General features: G+C 42.2%; 1 protein-coding gene and 1 pseudogene across 2 annotated transcripts in view; both read left to right on the top strand.

Moving 5' to 3' along the window:
* WWTR1 (WW domain containing transcription regulator 1) overlaps positions 1-26,963 on the top strand; it is a 135,477-nt gene that overhangs the window by 89,000 nt on the left and 19,514 nt on the right. For both annotated transcript variants that reach the window (XM_047727592.1, XM_047727602.1), the window contains exon 4: positions 22,105-22,307. In XM_047727592.1, the coding sequence (XP_047583548.1) occupies positions 22,105-22,307 (203 nt within the window). The remainder of the gene's footprint in view (positions 1-22,104; positions 22,308-26,963) is intronic.
* Positions 13,037-13,135, top strand: LOC125089656 (uncharacterized; annotated as a pseudogene).

The raw sequence follows: 26,963 nt of genomic DNA, 5'->3' as shown, positions 1-26,963 counted from the left end.
AACACTATTAAATCAACTCAGCTCCTTTCATACAATAAAGTGAGGTATAATAGTATATAAAGAAAGGAACTTTGGGTTTCCATGTGTACATTCCATTTATCTTAATGTGTAGATCAGTTCAGTTGACTTTGAACATGAACAGCACGGGGGTGGGGGGAATTGCAGAGCAGACCCCTTGCACCGTCAAAATCTGCATATACCTTTGAGTCCCCCCAAACTTCACTACTAATAACCTACTATTGACCGGAAGAACAGTCAACTAACGCACATTCTGTATATGTATCATATGCTATATTCTTACAATAAAGTAAGCAAGAGAAAGAAAAGTGTTAAGAAAAATCACAAAAGAAAATACATTTACAGTACTATATGCTGTAAATCAGCGTGTAAGTGAACCCATTCAGTTAAAACCCACATTGTTCGGTGTAAGCTGTATTAGTTTGTCTGGATGAAATAAGATTAGGTGGTAAATGTTGCCAATTTTATTGTGAAATTTAGAAATTTTAGGTAGAAAACTTCCTCTATGATAGGAAGCCTCAAGAGCCTTAAAAATTTTTTGGTGCCACAATTTTCATAAGAAAATATTCTCCAAGATCAAATTCTAGATGTAGTATGCTAGATGAACACTTTGGAAAATGTGTACACAAACATGGGTTATTTATAATATTGCCCCCCCCAAGTAAATGTCTTCAGTACAACAAAAATATATTTGTAACCATTAAAATGGTAGTATAAGGACTATGTGGTGCACGGAGAACTGTTTATTATTTCAGTCTAATTTTACAAAGCAGAAAAAATTGTTTATGTTAGGACTATAATTTTGTTCTTAAGAACAGACTGTCTAGAGTCTCCTTTCCCACAGATTTGCTCTCCATCTGTGTATTTCTAGCCCCTAGCCACGTGCATTATACATCACAGGTGTACCACTTGGTAGAGTTAATGTATTAAGTCAGTCAGTTAACGTATTTTTCAGTGTTACTAGTGGTCATGGTAAGCCTTGTTGATGGGGGGTGATTCCCTTTGTTTTCTCTGTAATGTGGTTATATTACTTTTACAGTAGACTAAAGGGGAAAAAATGGAGAACCAGTTGATGTCTTGAGCTTTTCATAGCTGGAGAGGAGGATGGGGTGTTGGGAAGAAGATTCCAGGCCCTGTGTGCAGTCCAAACAAAACCATGAATCTTCAAACTTCTGCAGTGGACTGAGTCTGCCAGTGGCAAGCAGGTTATTCCCTGGTCTCTAAGATCAGTGTTTCTCCAGTGGGGATCCACGTCTAGAGCTGGTAAGATCCTTTGGATCATCTGGTAAACATGCATCTTAAGGATCCAGTCACCGGCTCCTTGAAGAAGTCTTGGGCTGCTGCTGGAATAATGCCTGGGCCCGCACCTCTGGGAAATTCTGTTTCAGATGGTGTAGGTTGGGGTCTTGGAAGGAGTGCTTCCAAGTGCCCAGATGACTCATCTTCAGCCAGGTGTCGGTGCTACAGCAGAGTTGTGTGTTTTAGCCTAGTGATTGGAGAATGCCGTCATAATAATCAATGGCAGAAACCCGCTTGGGTTATCCATTCTTTAAGTGGAGTTATCCGAAAAGAAGTCCGAATTTGCTCACCAACTTTTTGACTGGGTTCTTTGTCCAAAGTAGACATTTATTCTGGCATTGACATTTGTCTTTTTGGCACTTGCTGGTATTAGTGCACATGTGAGCGTTGGGTATGTGATCTCTGAAGCCACTTTACAGAGGGTTTTGACCCCCCCAGCCATACCATGTAAACTTCAAAAATGAGGGAAAATATTGCTGTTTGGGCATCCAGTTATTGAACTGTATTGTCTACATTCATACGGTAAGTATGTAGGCTCACCTTGAATTTTGCTTGCTCAGGGTTGACCAGAGCATCAGAGCATCTGAAAAATTCTAGAGAGGCACACCATGCCCCAAAAGAAGAGCACAGCCTCTTAGGAAGGATGTAAAGGCCAGGCTTTCCTTAAGTCCCTTCTTTGTGGGTACCACCTCCCTTATTTACTTACTAGTTTTAATGGATTCTAATTTCTTCTCCAAGCTGTGCGCCCTTGTTGAGAGTTTTAAAAATAATTTTGACAGTTTTAGTAGTATCTGCTGGCTGACTTCCAGGAGTTTGCCCTCAGGAACTTCCTTGTCCTAGGGAATTTGCCCAGTTAGTTTGAGGTGAAGGGATTCTGGGAGGGTTTGTCCTTTGACCACTTGTTCCAAATTAATAAGTGCTGAGTGACATTTGGACACTCTTCTTTGATCTCCTCTTTGGGGCGCCTGGTGATGTCCCTGCCCGTGTGTGATCATCACCTCCCCCACCCCATATCAACTGGAAGATTGATTTCTTCTTCCTTTCTGAAAGTCTAAATTTATTCCCTGGGTGTTCTGCAGTTGCTGGTGGTCAGGGACAGCTGTTCCACCATGCTTGACTCTGGATAATTCTCCGTGATGAAGTCAGCAAAATAATACTGAAAGAGAAGCCAAGAAAACAAAAGCTTTCATGGTCTTTTCTCATTAAGTGCTGAAGAGAGGAATATCACCCCCTCTCCTTGGTTTAAAAAAAAAAAAAAAAAAAAAAAGGACAGGAAAAGATAAGATCCTAAACATACTTGAGGCAACAAGATTCAAGAATGTCCTCCCCCCTCCCCCATATTATATAATTACTATTTGGTCATTGTAGAACAGCTGAAAACACTGTAATCTGAGCATTCAAAATCACAGCAACATTTTCTCGTATTTGTCTTTTTTCAGTATAAATGTGAACAAAAAAAGCTGGAAAACCTTCTGTATTCTTTTTTTGTTTTTCCCTTTAACATACCATAAGCATCTATCCAATTCACTTAATCATAAAAGATTAGCTGTTTTTATTAGAATAGTAACACATACATGGCAAAAAAAATTTCAAACAGTTCAAAGAATATTCATGAGAAGTCAGTCTCTCTCACATCGAGACCCCCAGCCCTTCTCTCCTCTTCCTCGAAAACACTGCTACCAGCTTCCTGAGTATTCTAGAAATATTCTATGTACATATGTAAGCTTGGGTGTATATGTCTTTTTTAAACTTAACATATCCTAGAGAGGTTTCTAAATTCGTTCTTAGAGATATATTCATTCTTTGCCAGGATTTTATAATATTCTACTCTACTGATGTACCACATTTATTTAAACAGTCCCTTCTCCTGGATCTTTTAGATTCTTTTCTGATGGTTCACTGTTACTAAGCAATGCTATAGTGTGCATCCCTGTATGTAAATCCTTGCACCTTGTGCTGTTTATGTGTAAGATAATTTTGCAGAGGTGGACGTCCTGAACCTAAAAATTAAGTGCATTTGAAGTTTTAATAGCTCTTCTTCTTCCCTCCAAAAAGGTTACACCATTTTACATCCCTACCAACAGTGTATCAAAATGCTCTTTTCCTCCTACCAGTGATGTCTATTATCAGGCTTTTTAGTCTTTATAATTCTGATCGGTATAGCCTAGGTGCTCCTTGTTTATGAATGGACTTGGGCATATTTCTGTTTATAAACCATTACATCATGTTAATGGCTATACAATATTCTGTAGGGTGACTATCCTATAATTTATTTAACCAATTCTTCTATTGAGAGATCTACAGGTTGAGGCCGTTTTTCTACCATTATAAGTGATGTCGCCGTCAATACTCTTGCACATGAATTTTTGTGCTTGCCTTTAGCTACCTCACTTTTTCCAGTTTCTTTGGAATGTTTGTTAGTAAAGTATAGGAATTCCTTAAAAAATACAATTTTGACATGATTTGCTTTTATCTAACTAAACAGATAATTGTCTGCAGATTCCCTGGGTGTGTTGCTGAGGGCGGGCCAGGGGTGGGGAATTTGGGGCACAACTTCCGTATGCAATAAATGATTTAAGGTTGTCGTAAGAAGTGTATTTTTCACCATGCACCTACGTTCCCACTAGCTCTGTTTCTCAGCTTGCCTATCCATATGTTTTTGACTAAGCCATAAATGGAAGTTTCATTTGAAGTTATTTTGCTTCCCAGTACATGTCATGCATTTCATTCCATATTATTTTAGTCCTTTTCCTTTCCAGTGTGCTGTTTCTCAGACACCAGTGAAGAGTGAGTTGTGAGTTTTCAGCTTTGCCAAGAGTCACATATTTGCAGAGCTGGAAGAAAAGAGAGTAAAAAATATTTTTTAATGTGGGTGACTTAGTCCTGGCTCACAAGACTTTCATTTAGCTGCTTCAAAGCTCACACTTTCAGTATCAAGAAAAAGATTCCATTTCTACCCCTGTCAACTGCCATAATGCCTGAACTAATTAGAATGGAACTCTCATCTCTCCCCAAATGGAGTTGGATCATCCCAGCCTAATGAAATGAATGCTCAGGGCCACTGCCAGTGGGAAGGCTTCAGAGCTTCTCGCCTCCACCACTTGTGTTGTTTTTCTTTTGCTTCTGTCTGAGATGCTGAACCTGAGGGTTTTTCCTCTGGAGACCTCGCTTCTCCAGTCTACAGCACGGCTCAATCATTTGTGTATCGTCTTCTCCTCTGTCTCTGCCCTAGTTTTATTATTACTATTATTATTTTTTAAGATTTTACTTATTTGACAGAGAAAGAGCACAAGCAGGGGGAGCAGCAGAGGGAGAGGGAGAAGCACTCCTTCCCAGGATGCCGAGATCGTGACCTGAGCCGAAAGCAGCCGCTTAACCCACTGAGCCATCCTGGCGCTTCTGCCCTAGTTTTAAATACAAAACTGTTCCCCCTGCAATTTGAGGGAATCCCAGGGCCCAAACCATATTCAAATAGATGGCTTTGGCCTGACACATTTCTTCCTGAAACATAGCTTCCATGTGTTTGCATTCTCTAGTGCCTTCTCCAGACTCAGCTTTGCCCTTCACAGTTGTCCATTTTTTCTTCTGTCAAGAAGGCCTATGTGGAATGTGGCCTTTCTTCAGCTCCACTCTGGGAAGTGAGGGCCTGTGGATGAAGAGCCTCTAGCTTTACAGTCAGTTAACTCTTGGAGCACAGAGTCTCCCTAAGAAAACTTGTAATTCTCTAGTCTGGTGTTTTGTAGTCAGGCAAGGTTGTCCAGAACTGTTCTTCGAGAAGACTGTTCAACAAGTCTAGTAGGGCAATTCCTCGCCCTGTCTTACCTGCTGTTTGTTTTTTTGAATATGAAGGTTTCTCCTTTTTAAAAAATTCAAGATATATATAATTAACACATTAGTTTCAGTTGTACAACATAATGTTTTGATATGTGCACACATTGCGAAATGCTCAGCACAATAAATCTAGTTAACATCCGTCACCACACATAATTACAAAATTTGTTTTCTAGTGATGAGGACGTTCAAGATCAACTCTGTTAGCATTGTTCAAATATACGTTTACAATATTGCTAGCTCTAGTCACTGTTAAATCCTGTGACTAATTTATAACCATAAGTCGGTACCTCCTGACAAACTTAACCCAGAATTATTTCTAAATAACAGATGGGGTCTGGGGCAGAGGTGGGGAGGTTGGGAGCGTGAGGTATTGGAATCCTTAGCACATATGACAACTGGGGTTCTCTCCCCTTCAAAATCTGGTCAGTTTTCAAAACTGTTGTTTAGTTGGGGGTTTCCTCAAAGATAAAAACGTTTCAGTACAATGGCCCATACGTGACGCAGTTTCTCCTGACCCAGCCAGCTAGAATTTTCAGTCTCTGGGGAGTTTAGGGTGTGTATAGGGAAGTTTTTCTTTCTTGTCTTTTTTTTTTTTTTTTTCAAATACCTCACTTACTATTTTCAATTAATCTTAATCTTGGAGAAGAGTTTCTAGTACAAGGAACTCCCATATACCCTTTGTTCAGGTTTGCCTTTGTTAATGGTTTATGATTTGCCACATTTGCTTATCTCACTTTCTCTGTATGTTTATGTATTTTTTCCTTTTTTTCTCCCCTGAACCTTTTGAGATTAAGTTGGAGACATCATGCTCTTTTACTCCTAAATACTTCAGATTATATTTTCTAAAAGGATATGTTTTTACATAAGCACTGTATAGGTATCCAAATCAGGGAATTTAACATTGGGACAACATTATTATCTAGTCCACACCCGTGTTTGAGAATTTCTTCGTTTAACACAGTAGTGTGGTTTTTGGCCCCAGATCTATCAAGGACCATGCACTGCATTTAGTTGTCCTGTTTACTTAATCTCTTTTTACCTGGAGTGATTCCTGGGCCCTTGTGTTTTTGGATCATGACATCTTTGAAGGGTATAGGCCAGTTATTTCATAGATCAGTCTCTAATTTGGATTTGTCTGGTGTTTCCTCGTGGTTTAGATTTAGGTTACACATTTTTGGCAGGAAGGCACACGAAGTCAGTTTGTCCTGGTATGGGCGATGTTGTCTTTGATCCCTTGGTTAAGGTAGTATCTGTGGAAGTTGGGGGAAGAGCAGTGTTTGCTTGCGTCAACTGGCTTCTCTCCTGAGTGTGTTCCAAAAAGTCAGTGCAATATGATGAGACCTTTTTTGCTCTACCAGTTCCCTGTAAGGTGTGGCCTTAGGTCAAATAAGCCCTTCTCCTTGAGATGGTGAGCAAATGTCATTGCCAGCATGCCCACTTAAGCTTTGCAGAACATTATTTAATTAACCAACAGTAGTCTGTATACCTTGATACACAGAGATACAGTTTCTTTTTTTAAAGATTTTTATTTATATATTTGACAGAGAGAGCACAAGCAGAGCAAGAAGCAGGCTTCTTGCTGAGCAAGGAGCTCAATGTGGGTCTCCATGAAATGTGGGTCTCCATCAGGACCCTGGGCTCATGACCTGAGCTGAAGGCAGCCACTTAACCAACCGAGCCACCCAGGTGCCCCCCCCAGAGATACAGTTTTGAAATGAGACAGTGATACTTGCATTCATTTATTCTCTATTCTTGCCTCTTATAAAGCACATAATTCAAGGGGTCCCTGGGTGGCTCAGTTGGTTAAGCAGCTGCCTTCAGCTCAGGTCATGATGCCAGGGTCCTGGGATTGAGCCCGTGTCAGGCTTCTTGCTCAGCAGGCAGCCTGTTTCTCCCTCTCCCTTTGCCTGCTGCTGCACCTGCTTGTGCTTGCTCTCTCAATCTGTCAAATAAATAATAAAATTTTAAAAAACCCACATAATTCGAAAGGGTGCATATAAATAATTAAGTTATGGTAAAAGGAGATCGAAGCTGAGAAAATAGTAAAGCCAGAGAGAAGAATGTATACCACAGGCCCTGTGTGGTGACTAGAGGTGCATGAACATTTGGCTTTGAGATTTGGGCACTCTTGCAAAGAGCAAGGCATGTTCAGTTATGGAAATCAAAGCATTTATGAGGTCAAGGTTCACCTGGTGTTGAGGGGAAACATAATTTTTCTATTTATAGATACCAAACAGGAAGTTCTCCCTTCAGTTCCCCGTTAACGATCTAGACACTGTGCTTTAGGTGACAGTCCTCAGAAAATCTCACAACAGTGAACACCAGGAGTCTTAGAGGTTTTCCCTATAACTAAACCCTGGGTCATGGCATGCTCCCAGAGCACCAGAACAGGGTACACCACATCCCCAGCTGGATTCAGGAGAGACTTGGGGAAATCCAGAGTTGTAGCTTTATTTGCTGTTCTTTGTGGGTTTTTTTTTTTTTTAAGATTTTATTTATTTATTGGACAGACAGAGATCACAAGTAGGCAGAGAGGCAGGCAGAGGGAGGAGGAAACAGACTCCCTGCTGAGCAGAGAGCCTGATACGGGGGTCTCAGTCCCAGGACCCTGGGATCTTGACCTGAGCCAAAGGCAGAGCCTTTAACCCACTGAGCCACCCAGGCGCCCCTATTCTGTGTGTTTTATGTATATTTGTTTTTAAGAACAACCGCCCCCTTGTCACACCATCCCAAATAAAACCAAGAGGTATAGGTGTTTTGTTTTGCTTGGGATCAGAATCTCCTCTTGGAAGTCCTTATTTATTCTTTTTTTTTAAGATTTTATTTATTTATTTGACAGACAGAGATCACAAGTAGGCAGAGAGGCAGGCAGAGAGAGAAGAGAAAGCAGGTTCCCCACTGAGCAGAGAGCCCGATGTGGGGCTCTCTCCGAAGACCCTGAGATCATGAGCCGAAGGCAGAGGCTTTAACCCACTGAGCCACCCAGGCGCCCCCTTGGAAGTCTTTAAAAGCAGAGCTGCTTTGGTTTCTAGCTCCCCTACCCCCACTCCAAAACTTAGGCCTTTCTTCTCAAAGGGGGCCCCAAGCACCTCACAGGGCTGAGAGACAGTAGCCCGGAGACATTAATGCCAAGGAGGTTACCCCCTCCACTTCTCCATCTCTGGGTTTCTTCAGAATTTTTCACTTTACCACGGTGTGTGAAATTCTCTGCTGGTTTCCCATGGAGTCTGAGCAGTAAGCTGAAAGGAGATGTCTGTCACTCTGGAGTAGAGGTCAGTGGCAGTGCTCACCACAGCCGTGAGCCCCCAGGGACCCTGGTCCCTGCCCCTCAGCCCTGGGGGCCACCCTGTTCTGCACAAGTACTCCAGACCCACAGGTCAGCCACCTTCCTACCTTGGTATCTTGCATTTACTGTTCCTCAGCCTAGAATGGCCCCCAGCCTGATTTCTGCATTCGATTCCGGTTTCTTAGATCACAGATCGCCTCCCCAGAGAGGACTTCCTTAATGTATCTGCCTGAGATAGTCCACATTTGTTTGTACAAAGCCCTTACCCCTAGAATTACACTATGTTTTTGCTATTGTCTGTGTCCCTACTAGACTATAACCTCTCAAAGGGCCAGGACCTTTCCATCTTGCTCATCAGTCTCTCCCTCTAGCTCCTGGAAACAGTGCCTTGTACCTGGCTGGAACTCAGCAGGTACTTGGTGAGTGAATAATTAAATGAACTGTAGAACGCTGGAGAGACAAAGTCAACTATTGTCCTAACATCCAAACGCTCTCATTACTAATTCTTTGATATTTTTTCATTTCAAAGGTAACTAACTTCTGGGGGGTCACAAGAAATCCTAAAAGATCTAGGGGTACAGTCTTCAATATACACACAGACACACGTTCCCAAAATTTGACATATAATTTTACCAGATTTCCTAATCCTGCTACCCCTGCTTAAATTCTTTTTTTTCCCTCCTGAGTAGTCCTGGCCTGATGCAAAGCACCCACTGGCCTCACATCATTCATTCCCTTTGCTAATCTGATTGCTGAAAAATGGCTCTCACTTTGATTGGCATTTCTGTGATTCCTTGTGAGGCTGATCATTTTTCCAGGTTTGATTTCTGATTGCTTATTCTATTTCATAAATTGCTCGAGTTCTTCGACTGTTTTTTGGAGTGTCTGTTGTATGAGCTTTTGAAATAATAAAGATGTGTACTAAAATGGTACATTACAGAAAGAAAACAGATTAAAAATGAGCCTTCCACACTGACAGCTTTTTCTCTGCCTCTCATGGAACAACGGCTGTAGATTCATTTTCTGTTATTTTGCTTGGGTTGCCACACTTTGCACCTGGAGTAGTTTTAAAATCATTCAGGAAGGTGAACCAATAAAAAGCTGCAATAAACTCTCTCCTGACTAATGAAAATAAGTGCATGAATCAGAGTTTCCATTTCCTGTTAGGATAAAAGTGTACCTATTGTCTGAAGATAATAAAACAGTTTTGGTTTTGCTATTGCCAGGCCGTTGTATTAAATTCAAAGATACAAAGATAACTTTGTGGAGCAGAAGAGTGAAGTGGCCGATTTCCTCTTTTTCCCAGTTAGGGGATTATTTGCCTAAGTTCACTAGCTTCGTAGATGAGCTTCCTTTCACAGGCCACTTTGGATCAATCTTGTGATATCCCTAAATCAGATGGAATCTGAGCAGCACATGCTGATGCTGGTTTTGATGGAAGGAAATGTGATTTCTTTACAACAGTAGGGTCCAGAAAAAAATCAGCATGCTAACTTGTTCTGGATATATTATACCTCGCATGTTCTGGATATATGATAATGATGAAAATTCATGTCTCAATCTTTCAAATGCCAATAAAATACACATTTTAGGGCATGCATTTGCTAGGAAAACAACAAAAACCAGTGTTCCAGGCATTTCCATCGTGGACCCCGAGGAGAGCAGCGTTGCACCGTGGTTTGTCACCTGCGTTACTGTGGAGATGAGCAGACAGGAGAGCAAGTAGGAAAATCATTCTCTGGTGCTAAAAATCCAGGGTTTCCTGTGAAGTAAAGGCAGTGTAGGTTACAAGTCTAAAGCTGGAAGAACCGGGGGTATCTGGAAAACCTAAGGTCCACCTGTCAGATTGAGGGGCACCTGGAAGTGGGTTTAAGGCCTGAAACAGAGGGGCTGGGCAAGGCTGAAGGCACACATGTCCCTCAGCTCTGTGCCTTATCAGCTGAGCCGGCTGAGAAATTGCCTTGTGGTTATTCTCACCCAGAATTGGAATAAAGGGCTCAGTGTGAAGTTGGGATAGTACAACTTCTTGGTTTAATACTTTACAGATTTTTGGAACCAAATGCACCCTGAAGTGAAAAGTTGCCTTTTTTTTTTTTTTTTTTGCTGACCTTGTTGGACGGCTAATACTGTTTCTGGGAAATAAGAGAAACAAGCGGCTTATTGTTGGCAGGAGCTGAGAGAGACACAAGAAAGGCGAGAGACGTGTCTGCAGCCCTTTCTTCCTCTTCATTGTATCATGACTGAGTTGAGGCTGGACTGTGGCTGGATTTTTCTTCCTACCTCTGCGGGCATGTGTTTTCCATCAGACAGGGCTGCGTGACACCTGACATTGGCCAGTTCACATGAGTTAAGCCATGTACGGCCCATAAACAGAGAGGAAAAGACCCACAGCTGCACTCAGACACTCTTGACGCTGAAATATTTTTGAAACTTGGTGTGGCTGGGTCTGCACGTATGTCAGAAACGATTTACACCTGTGTGTTTTGGCTTCTTCCAGGTGCATATCCTTACTTTCTGGAAGCTGCTGTGCCCAGAAGGTCTAGTGTTGCCTGATGGCAGTACGGCTTCCTGTTTAAACCTTCCTGAATTATGAAGTGGAACTTTAAAAAAAAAAAAAAAAAAAGATTTTTGTTTTCTTTATTTGAGAGAGAGCGAGCACAAGCAGGGGGAACAACAGAGGCAGAGGGAGAAGCAGGGAGCCTGATGTGGAACTTGATCCAAGGACCCTGGGATCATGACCTGAGCTGAAGGCAGATGCTTAACCTACTGAGCCATGCAGGTGCCCCTGAAATACAACTTCTAAAAGTTATCTGACTTGTCTTTTTTTAAATTTTTTTTTTTTTTTTTTTTTTTTTTTTAAGACTGAAGAAGTAATGGAGTGCCTGGGTGGCTCAGTGGGTTAAGCCTCTGCCTTTGGCTCAGGTCATGATCTCAGGATCCTGGGATCGAGGCCCCCATGGTGCTCTGTGCTCAGCAGGGAGTCTGCTTCCCTCTCTGCCTGCCTCTCTGCCTACTTGTGATCTCTGTCTTTCAAATAACTAAATAAAATCTTAAAAAAAAAAAAAAAGACTGAAGAAGCAAGCCCTATACCATTTTCTATAAAACTAGATCACACAAACAGGGCATCATCCTAACATGTGATTCATGGTGATTTCAGCATTTTGTAGTAGTAAATAAGTTAATTACGCTAGTCTGTATTAGACTTTTTCATGAAATCGGGAAGAGGAAACAGATCCATGTCACTGAATTGAACTTAGTAGGTCCTTTTTGATCACTGAGGGTGAGCAGGACCAGGCAGTGATTGGTGATCAGTGAAGCTGATATGCTAGATATGCCCACCGTGGCATTCTAGCATATCCCCTGGGCTTCCTACCTTTGTCACAGTCTCTGCCTATCATTTATGCTGAGTCATTTATCCTTCCAAAGATCATCTCCAGATTGAGTGAATTGGCCTGTGTCTTTGGTTTTAAAATTGTGTCCCAAGGTCCCATGCTAGGATTTTAGGGGGATGTGAAGAGCTGCTAAGCAGACCCCAAAAGCTGTGTCAGTTCAGGTTTTCAAAATTCGTTTAATATTTTCATACCAGCGTTGAGAAATGGCCTGTAGGAAAAGCAGAGTGAAGTCAAGACCAAGAGGATTTCGAGAAGATAGCCGAAGGGGCTGCCATTTAAGTGCTCCCCGATCCATTGGTGCCAGCTGAGACTGTAGGCTTGCTTTGAACTGATCCCCTACATAGGAGGGTCGCCTCTGCCTCATGCCATCCACTGACACTACGGAAGGATCCTACTGCTAAAGAAAAGTTTGAGAACCCTGGTCTAAATAACTAAGGTCTATTTTAGCCTGAACTTCTACACTGATGGTACAAAGTAGGGTGAATACACGGGCCCCCCTGGAAGGAGCGCTTTGGGGAAACTGAGTTTGTAAACCACTAATGATAAAACAGAACCAAATGAAATGGGTGCTGAGCAGAGAACTATGCTCTGGAAGTAAAGAGAAAACAGTCACAAAAACCTGGTATTCATTAAATACTGCCTTGTAAAATTACGGGAGTAATGGTTCCTATCAGTTTCTGACCCATAAAGCCTGAAACTGACTATAGTATTTCGTGTCTGTGCATCAGTAAGGCAGATCTGAAGTGCACTAAACTATTTTTGTTCTGTGTTTATAAAGAAAATCCATATTATTGGGGTTGGTTCCAAAGGGTGGAGGCTTGGCTCCTTGTCATATCTTCTTTATAAAGAGCACAAATCCAGCTCTCGGGAAGATGAGAATTAGCTCAGATCACAGAAGAGTATATAGTTCAGTCTTTAAAGAGCTGCTTTTCAGCATGTATGGCCCAACCAGGAATCCAACAGGGAGGATTTCCTGACAATCAGACTCAGTCAAGTGCATGCTTACAAGTGTTGCAGTGCAATGTCATAAGTAGTGCTTGAGCTCCCTAAAAAGTTTCAGAGTAAGTGGAGAAGGAATGTTTCCTCTCTGATTATTAGGTAATGTGGGTGCAAAAGGACAGTCAGCTAGTTGTAATCCATGAAGGGCACACTGAGAGCTAGTCGGGACTGCTTGGCTGTGGTTCTAAATATCAAATAGGTCTTTCGTGTGCTCGCTTCGGCAGCACATATACTAAAATTGGAACGATACAGAGAAGATTAGCATGGCCCCTGCGCAAGGATGACACGCAAATAGGTCTTTCGTTTTGGCATTGGTTCTTTTTGTAAGGGGACGTGTTAGGATGGACACAGGAAGCCTCGTAGGGGGGGTTTTCAACTGCCGTGGGTTGCGTCAGTCAAGGCCTAAGGTGACCAGATGCCCATCTGTCTCGGACTCTCACATCCTCATTAGCCCTGATATCCCATGTTCCAGAAAAGCCCTCCGTCTCTGTCAGACCAGGACAATTGGTTACCCTTCCAGCATTTGCAGAGTGGGAAGGAAGATGAAGTGATTATTAAGCTTTCAGTTTAAGTCATGATTCAAGAGCCCTTGTGCTCCCCTCTGATAGGGCACTTAGGTTTTTGGAAGGGATTTCTCATGCAATCTATATAAGCTTATTAGCTCCCACGTCGAATTGAAGAAGTTTCCTAGATCTCAAATCAAGTGTGTTACCCAAGGTGTGCATTTTTTTTTTTAAAGATTTTATTTATTTATTTGACAGACAGAGATCACAAGTAGGTGGAGAGGCAGGCAGAGAGAGGGGAGAGGAAGCAGACTCCCCGACGAGCAAAGAGATGGGGGGGGCCCGATCCCAGGACCCTGGAATCATGACCTGAGCCGAAGGCAGAGGCTTAACCCACTGAGCCACCCAGGCGCCCAAGGTGTGCATTTGACTGTTGCCTAGTCAACCTGTTTGAGGAAACGGCAACCAGGTATTCAAAGCAGTAAGTCAGCCTCTTTGAGGCTCTCCTCACTCTCAAGGGTTGATACTGGAAGGATTCTTTGGAATATTTAATGTTATATTATTACAGAAGCAAGTTAAAAAAAACAAAACTCTCAAAGATAGGTTATTTTGTATATATGGAAGGAAAGTTAATGTAGCAAGGTTTTCCTCACCCTATGAAAACTGACATGCAAGTTAAACCATCTTTGAAATTCCCCTGTTAAATCAGCAGTTGATTATGGAGAATTTAGGCAGATAAACCGCAGTCTTGTATAACCCTTGCTTCCCTGTTTCGTTTTTCTTTGTTTTTATGTTACTTTGTTCAACATTCACCAGGCTGCTATGTTCCTTTCCCTGGATCCATGTCCTACACATCTGTTTAGTTGACTTTAAAGGGCTTAGCACATAGTAAGAGCTTTAATAAATATTAATTCGTCTTCAATTCAGTTCAGATTCAGTACTGCCAAGACATCTGCTAAGTTGCAGTGGACCAGCATTTCCCAGTGTTCCTGCTGAGGAGAACACTAGTCTTCCAAGTTTGAGAAGTCCTGCATTTTCTGTCTCCTTCCTGGAAAGTCTCACTGTCTGTTAGAGCCCTAAAGGCTCTGAGGAAGCTTGCAACAAAATGAATTCTTTTAACTTTGTGTAGCCCAACATTTCCCAATCTTACTTGGCCATGGGACACCTCTGGAAGCAGCTATTGTTATATTTTTATTGTAGCCTAATTTCCATATGCTCCCATGGAACACACTATAGATCATGGTGGTGGTTTTTTTTTTTTTATATATTTATCCATTTTTTATATACCCTATAAAATTTGTCCATTTTTATGTATCCTATACAAATGAATAATACAAATGAATTAATAGTGAATATGGAAGAGACAGTGTCTTGCATAGTCCCTGGTGTCTGTTGAAGACGTAGTCACTGCACATACACACACACACACACGTGCACATGTGTGCGTGCACACAGTTTTTTAGAATGGTTTCAGATTTACAGAAAAATTGAAAAGATGGAGTTCCCATATACACATCAACTTCTCATATTATTAACATCTTACATTAGTATGCTACATTTGTTACAATTGATGAACCAATATGGATACAGGGATTTCCTTAGTTTTTTCTTAATGTCTTTTTCTGTTCCAGGGTCCTGTACAGAACACATTACCTTTACTTGTCATGTCTCCTTAAATTGTTCTTGGCCATGATAGCTTCTCAGACTTGCCTTGTTTTGATGACCTTGATAGTTTTGAGGAATACTGCTTAAGAATTTTGAGGATTCCCCCCTGTTGGAATTTGTCTGATCTTTTTCTCTGATTAGAGTTGGGATGATGGGCTTTTGGGAGGAAGTGTTCTTTTTGTCACATCTTATCAAGGGTCATGCTATCACTGTGGCTTATCATTGTTGAGGTTGACCTTGATCATCTGGCTGATAGACAGGAGTTCTTCCCTGTAAAGTGGCTCCCCCCCCATTCAATACTGTACTCCTTGGGGGGAGGTCACTATATACAATCTACTATTAAGGAGTGGAAGTTTTGCTCCCCTCCCTGAGGATAGTGTATCTACATTAAATTATTTGGAATTCTTCCACTCAGGAGATTTGTCTCTTCTCCCTCCATTTATTTATGTATTCGGCCATTTGTTTATATGAGTGTGAACTCATGGATATTATATTTTTATGCAACTAATGAACTATAGTCAGCAACATGTGACACTTTCCCCATTACTGATAGAACAGAAGCACAGTTGGGGAGTGGGTTTCCAGGGGGTGTGTGTGTGGAAGAAGTTGTGCTCACAGAGACCTTCTCGCTCACTTAAATAGGATTGTGCCTCTGACGTGTTGACAAAAACATGTTTTTTTTTTTTCTTTTCAAAACATGTATTTTTAAAAGTTCAACTTTGGGCTGCCTGGCTGGCTCAGTCGGTTAAGCGTCTGCCTTCATCTCAGGTCATGATCCCAGGGTCCTGGGATCGAGTCCCACATTGGGCTCCCTGCTCAGTAGGAAGTCTGCCTTTCCCCCTCCCTCTGCTGCTGCTGCTCTCTCTCTGCCAAATAAATAGATAAAATCTTAAAAGAAATAAAGGGTTCAACTTAAAGTGCCAGGTATAGTGGTCTCTCAGCCAAGAAGGTGGTCAGAAGGAGAAAAGAGGCTGAGAATGAGATGAGAAATGCATACTTGCTACAGGCATTCCTTTTTTCCCTCCTCAGTCTCACATGTGAACTGGGGAGAAGGATTTGGAGGGAGTAAAGTAATTTCTATGGCTTTCTAGGGCTTTGGTGTGGCTTCTAGCCATCAGCACACTGATTGTTCTTTCCATAATCTCCTCCGAGCCAGCTCCGTCTAGACCTGTGATAGGTTTCATAGTTGAACCTAACCCCTTAAGGTTTTGTTTTCTTCACTTGGCATTGTGTGTGTGTGTATGTGTGTGTTTCTGTATGTGTTTATATGTCCGTGTGTGTGTGTGTAACCAAGCCTGTTTTAAAAAACGAAGGAAGCAAGCCCAGGACACAAGAATAGCAAGTCTCTGAACTTCTCTGAGGCCAAGAAGACATTTGTCAAACATTCCAGGAGGCGCACTGGGCAGCCTCTGATTCCCTGGCCTCACTCGTCGTCCGCAGCTCCTGGCTTAGAGAAGCTGCCAGGACACTTTATAAACTGTTGCTCCCCATTCCCTTGGGCTGCAAAAGGCAAAAAGTTCAGGAGTGAGGCTTCACCTTTTTTTTTTTTTTTTTTTAAAGTATCTGTTTCTTAGGTAGCAAATGATATGTGGGCTTAGAACTGAGGTCAGGGACCTTCCTGTCCTGAGCCTACTTGTGGGTCTTTGTGGAAGTGACCAAGTGTGTTTGCTGGAACAGTCCACAGGGTGCATTTGTGGATGTTGTCCAGGGAAGCATTAACCAAAGGGTTATATCCAACAGGGATAGTCACCCCCTCCCCCTGCCACCACACCCCATTCCTGTGTTGACCCTTTGTTCCACCAAGGACACAGTCATGGAATCAAAAGGGTGTTCAGATCTCATGCTGTGGAGTTTGTTTGACTCTGTGTTTTCTTTTTTTACTCAACAAGAGCCGTTAAATGTTTCTGGCCACATAGCTGCAGAGTGTGCTTTTATTGATTTTCAGAAACGGAAGAGAAGGCAAGTTACTGAAGGAAAAGGAGATGAAAACAAAGAAAAAGATAAATGTGGATTTAAATTTAAATTCTAACTCTCTTGAAAGGAAAAGAAAAGATGTCTCTGCTTTAGTTTTGATACATTCCTGCTTCAGTGGAGAAATCTTCTGTTTGGGTTATTCCTTTCTGTGGGGACTGGCAAAAGTCGAAAGCTGATGAGGTCTTTAGCCTTTTTGAGGCAATTCATGGCAACCTGCCCTCAACTGGTTTGGCCTCAGAAATGGCATTTGGGATACATTGCCCTTGGGTTTTGTTTTGTTTTTGTTTTTAGCTGAACTATTGTTCTGTCCCTAAAATATTCTGGCATATTATCCCAAGAAGTGTTAGATTCATTGCAGATTTACATGTTTTGCCTTCCTGTGCTCTCCTCAGGACCTCCTCTCTGTTTATCTCTGTCTTGGGTCTTCTCTGCCCCCATGTTCTCTGAGTAGCTAGCAAAAGCAGTGGTTTTAAAGAACCTCAACCATCAGTAGCATTCATGAGCTGCAGGCTCAGAGAAGGTTCAGTGATAGTTGGAAACCAAACAACTAGAGGGAGCAGAGTGGCAGGTAGCATCATGGGCACCTCAGTGGGACCCAAGACACCTGGCTTCTAGGCCTCTGACCATTTTATGACCATGACCAAATTCACTCTTTCTTTGGGTATTGATTTTTGGCATTTCTACAAGGAGGAGTTGTACCAGGCGGGCTTTCATGATCTTGATTACATTCTTTAAACATTATTTTTTTTAAAGATTTTATTTATTTATTTGACAGACAGAGATCACAAGTAGGCAGACAGGCAGGCAGAGAGAGAGAGAGGGAAACAGGCTCCCCACTGAGCAGAGAGCCCGATGAGGGAGGGGCTCTATCCCAGGACCCTGGGATCATGACCTGAGCTGAAGGCAGAAGCTTTAACCCACTGAGCCACCCAGGCGCCCCTCTTGACTACATTCTTAAGCCGAAATTTTGCTTATTAGATCATTTTTGGGGTCACCGCCTTGCACTCCCATTAAGAAAATACTGAGTTTGTTGTATACATGACCACGTTTTTATGTTTTTTACTTCTGTATTTTTATGTTTTCTATAAGTAATAAATGCACATAGGAAAGCTTCAGATGGTATAGAAGGAAGAAAAGGAAGATCTCCTCCCATCCCTGACACCTGTTTTCCTCTCCAGAGTTACCCACTGTTACCAGGCTCTTAACGTGTTCTCCTACAGATATTCGTTCTCTATGTGTAATATGCCCTCCCTTTCTAACTACAAGCAGTAGCAGGTCCATGCATAGAATTCTGTCCCTTGGCTTTTTCCCCCTCCCTGAACAATGTTTCCTAGAGATTGTTCCATTTAAGTACCTACAGAGTTCCCTCATTCTCGGGCATGGTTATAGAGAATTTCTGAACAGGTGTATCTTGATTTCTGATCGGTGGACCAAATTTTTAGTCTTTCGCTATTACACACAATACCGTGGTCAGTTCTCTCATAACAAAGTTCTGTGGGTGTGTATGCTTTACTTTGAAAACAAAACTGTTGTCTAAGTTCCATTCTTCTCTAGTCTCTATAGTTCATAACTGGAGATGTGGGGTCTGCATGATCCAATCCATGAAATTAAGTGGAGGAAAGCAGCATCACCCTCATTCCTCCATGTCCATGTCTCTGTGAGGGCTGGTGTTTTGAAGCCTAGCAAGGGCGTGGTGTTAGAAGAGCTCATCTCCAAGTCTTCAACTCCCCCAGATAAGGAGGCAGAGGCTAATAAACTCTGCAGTATTTGCTTTTGTTGTGTGGAGTCCGTTGTGAGTAAACCCGATGCAGGTTTTGCTCACTGAAAGGGCAGGCTTCCCAAGTCCCTGAAGACGGTCTTGCTCTGATGTATTTGTCCCATCGTGAAGTTACCAGAACCGAGTCAGTTTTAAAAATTAATAACCTCTGTGCTGCCAACAAGCAACCTAACTTTTTTCAAGCTTCTTTTTTCTAATCTGGGGATTTCTGATGTTGGCAATATTTCAGTGTACAGATTTCTCCTAGAGACACATTCGGGCATCTTTTCGGGTCTGTAGCGGTTACATCAGAAAAAAGTAGGAGCATCCTTCTTCAGGAGTTAGAAATGACTGTCCCTGAAAATAGCAACTGTTCTTCCTTCTAAGCTTCCTTCTGGCTGGAAAGAGGTGTTACGAATTCAGCCCTCCTGGTTATCTGGACTTTGTCTGACTTCAGCCTGCATTTAAGAGCACTTTTTTCCCGGTGATAACGGTGCGTGCACGATCCCTGACCTCCTACCCAGGCCTTCCAGTTGAGACTGTAAAATGCCCTGATCATTTCTAGAATATCACTTGAGAAATGAAACGCTCGTTTCAGTAATTTTGCATCGATTAGGACTGTCGTTCTTTTTTTTTTTTTTTTTTCCTGTTCTGAGACTGAGAACATGAAGAGATTGCCGACTGGTTTCATTCATTCGTCTCATCATTTCCTGAGCTTCCCTGCGCGCCAGGAATGGTGCCAGGAGACATGAGCTCCTTGTGGTGGGCTTGATTCAGAAAGGAAAGTCTGCACCGTTAGGGAGAACACTCCAAAGCATTCTCACTTCCCGTTCAGGAGCTTGTGAGTGAGCAGACAGTTGTCCATCTCTCCAGACCTGCCTTGAACCCTTTCTGTTGGCAAGGCAAGTGGCTTTGGGCCCCAGGCCCTGTTTTGATGACCTGCTGTTTAAGTGGTAGCTCTCTTGCTGTTGAAGGCAAACTCTTCAGAGGGTTGCTCTCAGTTTCAGCAGCTGTCCCTGTTCTTCAGGGTAAGGCGTGACCGAGGGCGGCCAAGGACAGTTGAAAGAGCCGGAGGACAGGATGCGTGGCGGCCTCCACTCTGGCTTGGGTGGCTCTACCTGCTGCCAACCAGAGCACACCCCTTCACCTCTCTCAGGTTGCCGTCTCCCTCCCGTAAAATAAAAGGATGGACGCATCATTTCTAAGAATCCTGACAAAGCCTAACATTCTGGCATTCCACAGCCCCACAAATAAATTCACCTCATTTCTTCACACATTCTTTCCAACAGCCTGCTAATTCCTGTGAGGGCAGGAGCTATTTATCCAACGACAAGCCCAGTGGCTGGCACACAGGAAGTGCGGTAAAGATTTGAGGGAGTTATAAATAAATTTTTTAAAAAAGAATGTTTTTATCCTACCTCTACCCCCATCCGGAGGAACTTCCTGCCGTGGAATTAATCGTTCCTCAAGGGAACCAGTTAGTCCACAGAAAATCCTTTGTGTTTGTGTCCCTTTTGAGTGTGTGCGTGTGGGTGGGGGGCGGCGATCTACATACACATTTAGTACGTAGATGATTAGGCTACTTTAAAATTCATTTAAGGAAATTCTTAGTTGTTCTAAAACATGTTTCCATATGATACCTATGTCTTCCAAATGAAAGATGTAAAATATTTAACTTTTAGACTTGAAATAAAGTATGCCAGTGATTTTCTTTTTTTAGAGACGGTGATACAGGATGCCTGGGTGGCTCAGTCGGTTAAGTGACTGGCTTCAGCTCAGGTCATGATCTCAGGTTCCTGGGATCGAGCCCTGCATTGAACTCCCTGCTTGGCGGGGAGCCTGCTTCTCCCTCTACCTCTATTTCTCTGTCTCTCATGAATGGATAAATAAAATCTTCAAAAAAAAAAAAAATAGACAGTGGTACCAAACATAGCAAAAATTGAGAGTTTTTCCTCAGAAATGGAGTATATAAAACTATATCTTGTTTTGGGCCTTCATGTAAGAGCAAATAGACAGAAAAGTGTGGTTTTCTTTATTATAGAATATGGCCTAGGCAGAAGTTAAGCAAATTTGACTGGTAAACTGTTTAAGGAAAACTAGCACTTTAAAAAAATGTGTGTGTGTGTGTGTGTGTGTGTGTGTGTGTGTGTATGCCAATTATAGAATTTATTAAAGGATTTTAAAATTCTTTCCTCAAGTTTAAGTACTGCATGCAAAATTTAAGGTGTTGGTAAGTGCAGATAAGTAGAAAATCCTTAAAAAGTTTTAAAGACTTCTAGAATGCCTTTATTCAATCACAAATTGTGATTATCATTTTTTAAAAGATTTATTTATTTGAGAGAGAGAGAGCACACGCAGGAGGGAGGGATAGAGGGGGAGAGAGTGTTAAGAAGACTCTGTGCTGAGTGTGGAGTCCCATGTGGGACATGATCTCCGGACCCTGAGATCAAAACCTGAGCTAAAACTAAGAGTCGGACACTTAACTGACTGCGCCAGCTAGGCAACCCATGATTATCATTTTTTTAAAGATTTTATTTATTTGAAAGAGGGAGATAGAGTGCACATGTGGACACATGGGCAGGGGGTGGGGAAGAGTGAGAAGTAGACTCCCCACTTAGCAGGGCGCCTGATGTGACCCTCAGTCCCAGGATCCTGCGATCATGACCTGAGCTGAAGGCAGTCACTTAATCGACTGAGCCACCCAGGTGCTCCCATGAGAATCATTTTTATGTAATTTCTTCTGCACTCATTTTTTTCCTTTGTAAAAACTATATATAACATCTTTTCCTCAATCAGGTATTTGTTTCTGAGCTTAGCTCATGCTCCTTTGAGGTACCCTTTTTTTAACAAAGCGTCAGTGGAGTCCTGCTTCTGTGTAGATCCCTGGTCTAGGTACTGTGTTTTACATCTTGCTTGCCAGTCACCCCTGTCCTAGATATTATTGTGCACCATTGTATATCTATAATCTCACGCCCTCCTTAGCTCTGACATGAACACGCAGGTTGTCTAGAAAGTGCACACACACCCAGATGTCCTGCTGAAATTACATCATCTGTTGTGGTAACCTTTTGTGAAATTCGCTTTGACCACTATGTTCTTAAAGGCTTTAAAATGTGCTCTAGACACAGGGAAAGTGTGAAATAATTTTTAACAGGGCACCAAATGCCAAGACTAGATGAATCAGGAGTGGCGCTAGTGTCTGAGCCTCCATGAATTGAATTAAGGTAATAATTACTTAAACAGTAATGATTAACAGGAAAGTACTTTGGCAGGAATCTCAGGAATCTATACTCCAAAGCACAGAGCATTCTGATGTTCTCTTTCTGATAAGGTGTTGTAGGACCTGTTCATTAATTTGCTTGGTCTTCCCTCCCATAGTGATGAATCACCAGCACCAGCAGCAGATGGCACCCACTCCCCTGAGCCAGCAGAACCACCCTCCTCAGAACCCACCAGCAGGGCTCATGAATATGCCCAATGCTCTGACCACTCAGCAGCAGCAGCAGCAGAAGCTCCGACTTCAGAGGATCCAGATGGAGAGAGAGAGGATCAGAATGCGCCAAGAGGAGCTCATGAGGCAGGTATGACCTTCTGTGGTGCCTACTGGAGGCTCCATGACCCTACAGGGGTAGGTAGCTGCGGGTCATCAGGGTAAATCTTTCTCTAGAAGCATTAAAGGTCCAAAGCCTACTCCAGACCATATGAGTAGAATCCAGGTTTTTCTCCCAATATCTACCTGCCTTGTCTTCAGAGCCAGACGTACGAGTACGAGGACCAGCTGTGTTAACATGGTTGCCTTTGGGTTCTACTGCTGATCTTTAGAAGAGGAGGAAGAAGACTCTATTGCAGTGATCTGTTGCTGTGTAACATTATCCCAAAATGCAGTGGCTTAAAACATTAGCCTATTTTATTATATCATACAATTTTCTGGGTCAGGAATTTGGGCGAAGCTTAGCCGGCTCATTCTTCTGGCTTCCATGGTGTTGATGGAGACCACTTTCAGTAGTGTTCAGCTGGTGGGTGGGTTGGTCTGGAGGGTTCAAGATGGCTTCACTCAAGTATGTGGCATCATGATAAGGATTGCTGGAAGACTAGGCTTGGTTGGGACGGAAACCTGGGACGTCTGTATTTGGCATCTCTTGCTAGCACAGCAGTCTCACTGGTGGGACATATTGCATAGCAGCTTGGGTCTCCCAGAGAGAATGTTCCAAGAAACAAGAAGTAGAAGCTGCCAGTGTCTTAGGATCTGGTTCTGGAAACTGTCACAGAGTCACTTCTCCCATATGCTCTCAATCAAAGAAATATCAAATTTGCCCTAGATTAAAGCAGAGAGCAGAAAGGATGTTCCATGGACAAAATGACTAAGAATTTGCAACCATCTTTGGTCCGCCATGGAGCATGAAAAAGAGCTGGGAAAAATTGAAAGAGAATGAGAAAGGTAAATGTTTGTATACGGGCTCTGAGAGAGCGGGTATTGATCGGGTACCTTTGTGCCATACCGCCCACAATGCATTCATTCAGTCAGTGGACAGAACGTTGCCCTGTGTCCTCTGTGGGTCATAGCTGATGCAGCACTTCAAAACATGAATAAAACAATCCCTGAAGGAACCCACAGTTTTCTGCCTCCCTCCGTGGTTTGGTCTGTGCAAGAACAAAATTATTTCTTCTGTGTTGCTAAACTAATGTAAACCATGTTTTTAGGTCTTACCAGTTTTGCTGGCTACTTTTTAGGGAGGAAAGCTTCAGCTTATTGTTCTAATTCTTGAGACTTTGCTTTATGACTCACACAAAGCAAGATACACAAGTAGCTTCCTTTCACTAGTTTAAGGAAATAAGTACTTCTAACTCTTTCAGGGGGCTTTCTTGGAAGAGCCTGGGAGTGTCACAGTCAGTGCTGCCTTTTCTTTTAGTCACATCTGATACTTTTAAAAATACACATTGATTTCCATAAAAGAATAATATATTTCTCATCAGATAAATTCTAGGATATAAAGTATCAATACAAAACATGGCAAACTAAAATAATCCCCTAGACCTTGGCTCTGACAATGAATATAAATTGTGCTTTGTTGTTCAGTGGAACTACCCTGAATTTGAGGAATACAGCTTTATAATACAACTACAGTTGTGCCTTTTTCCCCTGAGGATTTATGTCTAAACGTTCATGGTTATTTCAGGGTAACAGTTGTTTATACTGTTTTTAGATACACAGGATCATGTTTCTTAACAGGAAATAATTACATTATTACTTTTTGTCTTACGATAATAATTGCATTTGTAATATTTTCTCTGTTTCATGATATAGAGTAAGGGTAACAGTATCATAGTAGCATTTGTAACTTTTCTCTTAGTTTTATATTTAAACGAACTTAATGCTTTTTTTTTAACTTTTCTCTTAGTTTTATATTTAAATGAACTTAATGCTTTTTTTTTTTTTTTGCACAAATCTACAGACTGTTCTGCAAAGAATGATTTGTTTCTCAGTTTCTGCCACTTTGTCTTTCTTTTGTCCCACTGCCTTCTTTCCTACAGAAAGTATTTCTGCAAAGGGCTGGGGGAAAGTGCCCCACATCGTTTCCTTTATTCCAACCATAGGTGCCTTTGAACCAGGATGTAGTATTGATGGTTCATATTACAGAAATGCCAACCAAGTTCATTAAACGCTGATCCCTAGAGGCTGTGGAACTTAGCGCATTTTGCTGCATCATACTGGGCAATGCTGCTGTATGGGACAGCGGAGGGAAATGTCCAGAGTTTTTTCTTCCCATCCAGAAGCAGCCTGCTCCTCAGTGTCAAAGATACCATTTAAGGCCAGATGGTAAATAGTGTTGCAGCATTCTCTGATACTTTTCTGGGGTGTTTGCCAAGATGCCTGGTTGTTCAGGTGTGGATTACGTCTATCGTCTTGGTGGTTTTTTACTTCCTTTTTCCCCCCCTGGTGATTTTCTGCTTCACTATTTACACTGCTCAAATAATAAAAACTTTAAAAAAATTTTTAAAAATAAGATTTATTTATTTTGAGAGAGACAGAGAGCATGCTTATGTTGTGTGCGTGAACTAGGGGGGAGGGGCAGAGGGAGAGAGGGAGAGAAGCAGACTCCCCTCTGAGCACAGCATAAAGGGGGCTTGATTCCACCACCCTGAGATCATGACCTGAGCTGAAATCAGGAGTCAGATGGTCAACTGACTGAGCCATCCTGGCACCCCATGAGGAGGTCTAAAGATTATCTATAGACTTTATTTCTTCATCCTGTCCCATTCCCATGCCCTCCATGGGCAACAAGTGCCTTAACCTCCTTAGCTCACTGGGCATTCTGTAAGGAGCATGGCTCTCCTCTTACAGGGGGGCCCTAGCTGTGCAGGCTTTCTTCTCAGGGTCCCTGCCTTGCCCAGCCTTGATCTACCTGCAGTTCCATCAAGAGAGAATTTCTAGAAGAGAAGCCCCATCCTATTTCTGTCTCCGTAGTGGGAAGGGAGGTTGGCAAAATTTAATGAGTTAAGATGAACTTATTCCCTAATTCTTGGGAAAGCATCACCATTCTGAAAATTGTTATCATCCTTAGATATATAATAAATGTGAAAGCTCCTTACAAATTAAATACTGTGCAAATACTTGGTTTCATCCCTCCATCCTCTTTTTCCTTCCTCCATACCATCGTCCCTCCAGGCGTGTTATCTGATGGTGGTGCACTGTGGAGAAAGAACCGCCTCAGTATTGGGTGAGCCCACGTGGGCTACGTAATGCTAGGGGCTCACATGTTAACTCGTGGCCATGGAAATCATTCCATGGAAATCATGGAAATTCATGTAGAATATCAAGAAATGGTTGTAAAGAAAGTTTGATTACAGATATGAGGTGAACCTTCGATATTTCAGGATGGAAAATGACTTTTTTCATTCTTTTCTCCATCTCCTCATTCCTTTATCCAACCAGTGTTTCTGTGGTGAAAAATAAAACAAAAAGATAAATGGGACTTGGCCACCTTCGGATAACTTGTATCTTACCAGACAGGCAAAATGATGAAATTAAAGTGATTACAACTAATGCAAATCAAAATGATTACAGCTAATCCAAATGTGTGGCCAGAAGGGTAAATTCGAACTCCTTCCTCCTTCCATCTTTGGCTTTCATTCCTGCCACAGGGCAGAGTTCTGTGAAGCGAGCAGAAGGTACTTCTTTATTTCTCTTCAGTGGCTCCTCAGGCCAACAGGTTGTTAACAGTCCACAGCATTAAAATCAAAGGGTCAGTGAAGTTTTTGCTATCTCCCTTGATTAGGAATCTTCTGAAGTAGGAGAGTTCCATTAAAAATGGTCCCTACAACTTAGCATTGGCTGGTGTAGCCAAGTTGAATTTCTTATGTCCAATAACTGATGAGTTATCTCGGGTTGCGGCAGGTGCTCCAAGCTCAGGGGAATCCTGGCCAAGTCTTGCAATACACAGTCGTCTTAGGAAAGTGTTTCACTGCTTTCCACAGGCATCCATCGCAGACATTGTGGAAAGTAAATTTTTGAGAGACATTCTCGGTTGTCCATGATAATGAGAGTTTTATTATCCTTGTGAAATTTCCCAAACATGGAGAGGCAGCTTCAAGTTCGTAAGAGAAATGGCAGTTCGAGAAAAGGCAACCATCTCAGTTGAAGGTGTACCTTCTGGTATCTTCGTAGTTTTTTTTTTGTTTTGTTTTGTTTTGTTTTTTTTAAAGATTTTATTTATTTATTTGACAGACAGAGATCACAAGTAGGCCGAGAGGCAGGCAGAGAGAGGGGAGGGGAGGAAGCAGGCTCCCCACCTAGCAGAGAACCTGATGCGGGGCTCCATCCCAGGACCCTGAAATCACAACCTGAGTGGAAGGCAGAGGCTTTACCCACTGAGCCACCCAGGTGCCCCCATTTTTTCTTTTTAATTAGACAAAGTTTTTTTTTTAAAGAGTGGCTTTGTTTTATTTTATGTTATTTTTACAAGTTTTTATTCATTTGACAGGAAGAAAGAGTGAGAGCACAACAGGGAGAGGGGCAAAGGGAGAGGGAGAAGCAGACTCCGAGCAGGGAGCCCAACCATGGGGCTTGATCCCACGACCCTGGGATCATGACCTGAGTCTAAGGAAGATGCTTAACCAACTGAGCCATCCAGGTTCCCTGGAAATATAAAGTTTTTAATTTATAAAAATATAATGGCGTAGGGTTTTAGTTGTTTTTTTTGTTTGTTTTGTTTTTGTTTTTGTTTTCTGATTGAGAC

This window comes from Lutra lutra, chromosome 1 (genome assembly GCF_902655055.1).
Source record: "Lutra lutra chromosome 1, mLutLut1.2, whole genome shotgun sequence".
In the NCBI taxonomy this organism is placed as follows: Eukaryota; Metazoa; Chordata; class Mammalia; order Carnivora; family Mustelidae; genus Lutra; species Lutra lutra.
The sequence above is the reverse complement of the archived record's forward strand: the minus strand, read 5'-3'. Positions and strand labels throughout refer to the sequence as shown.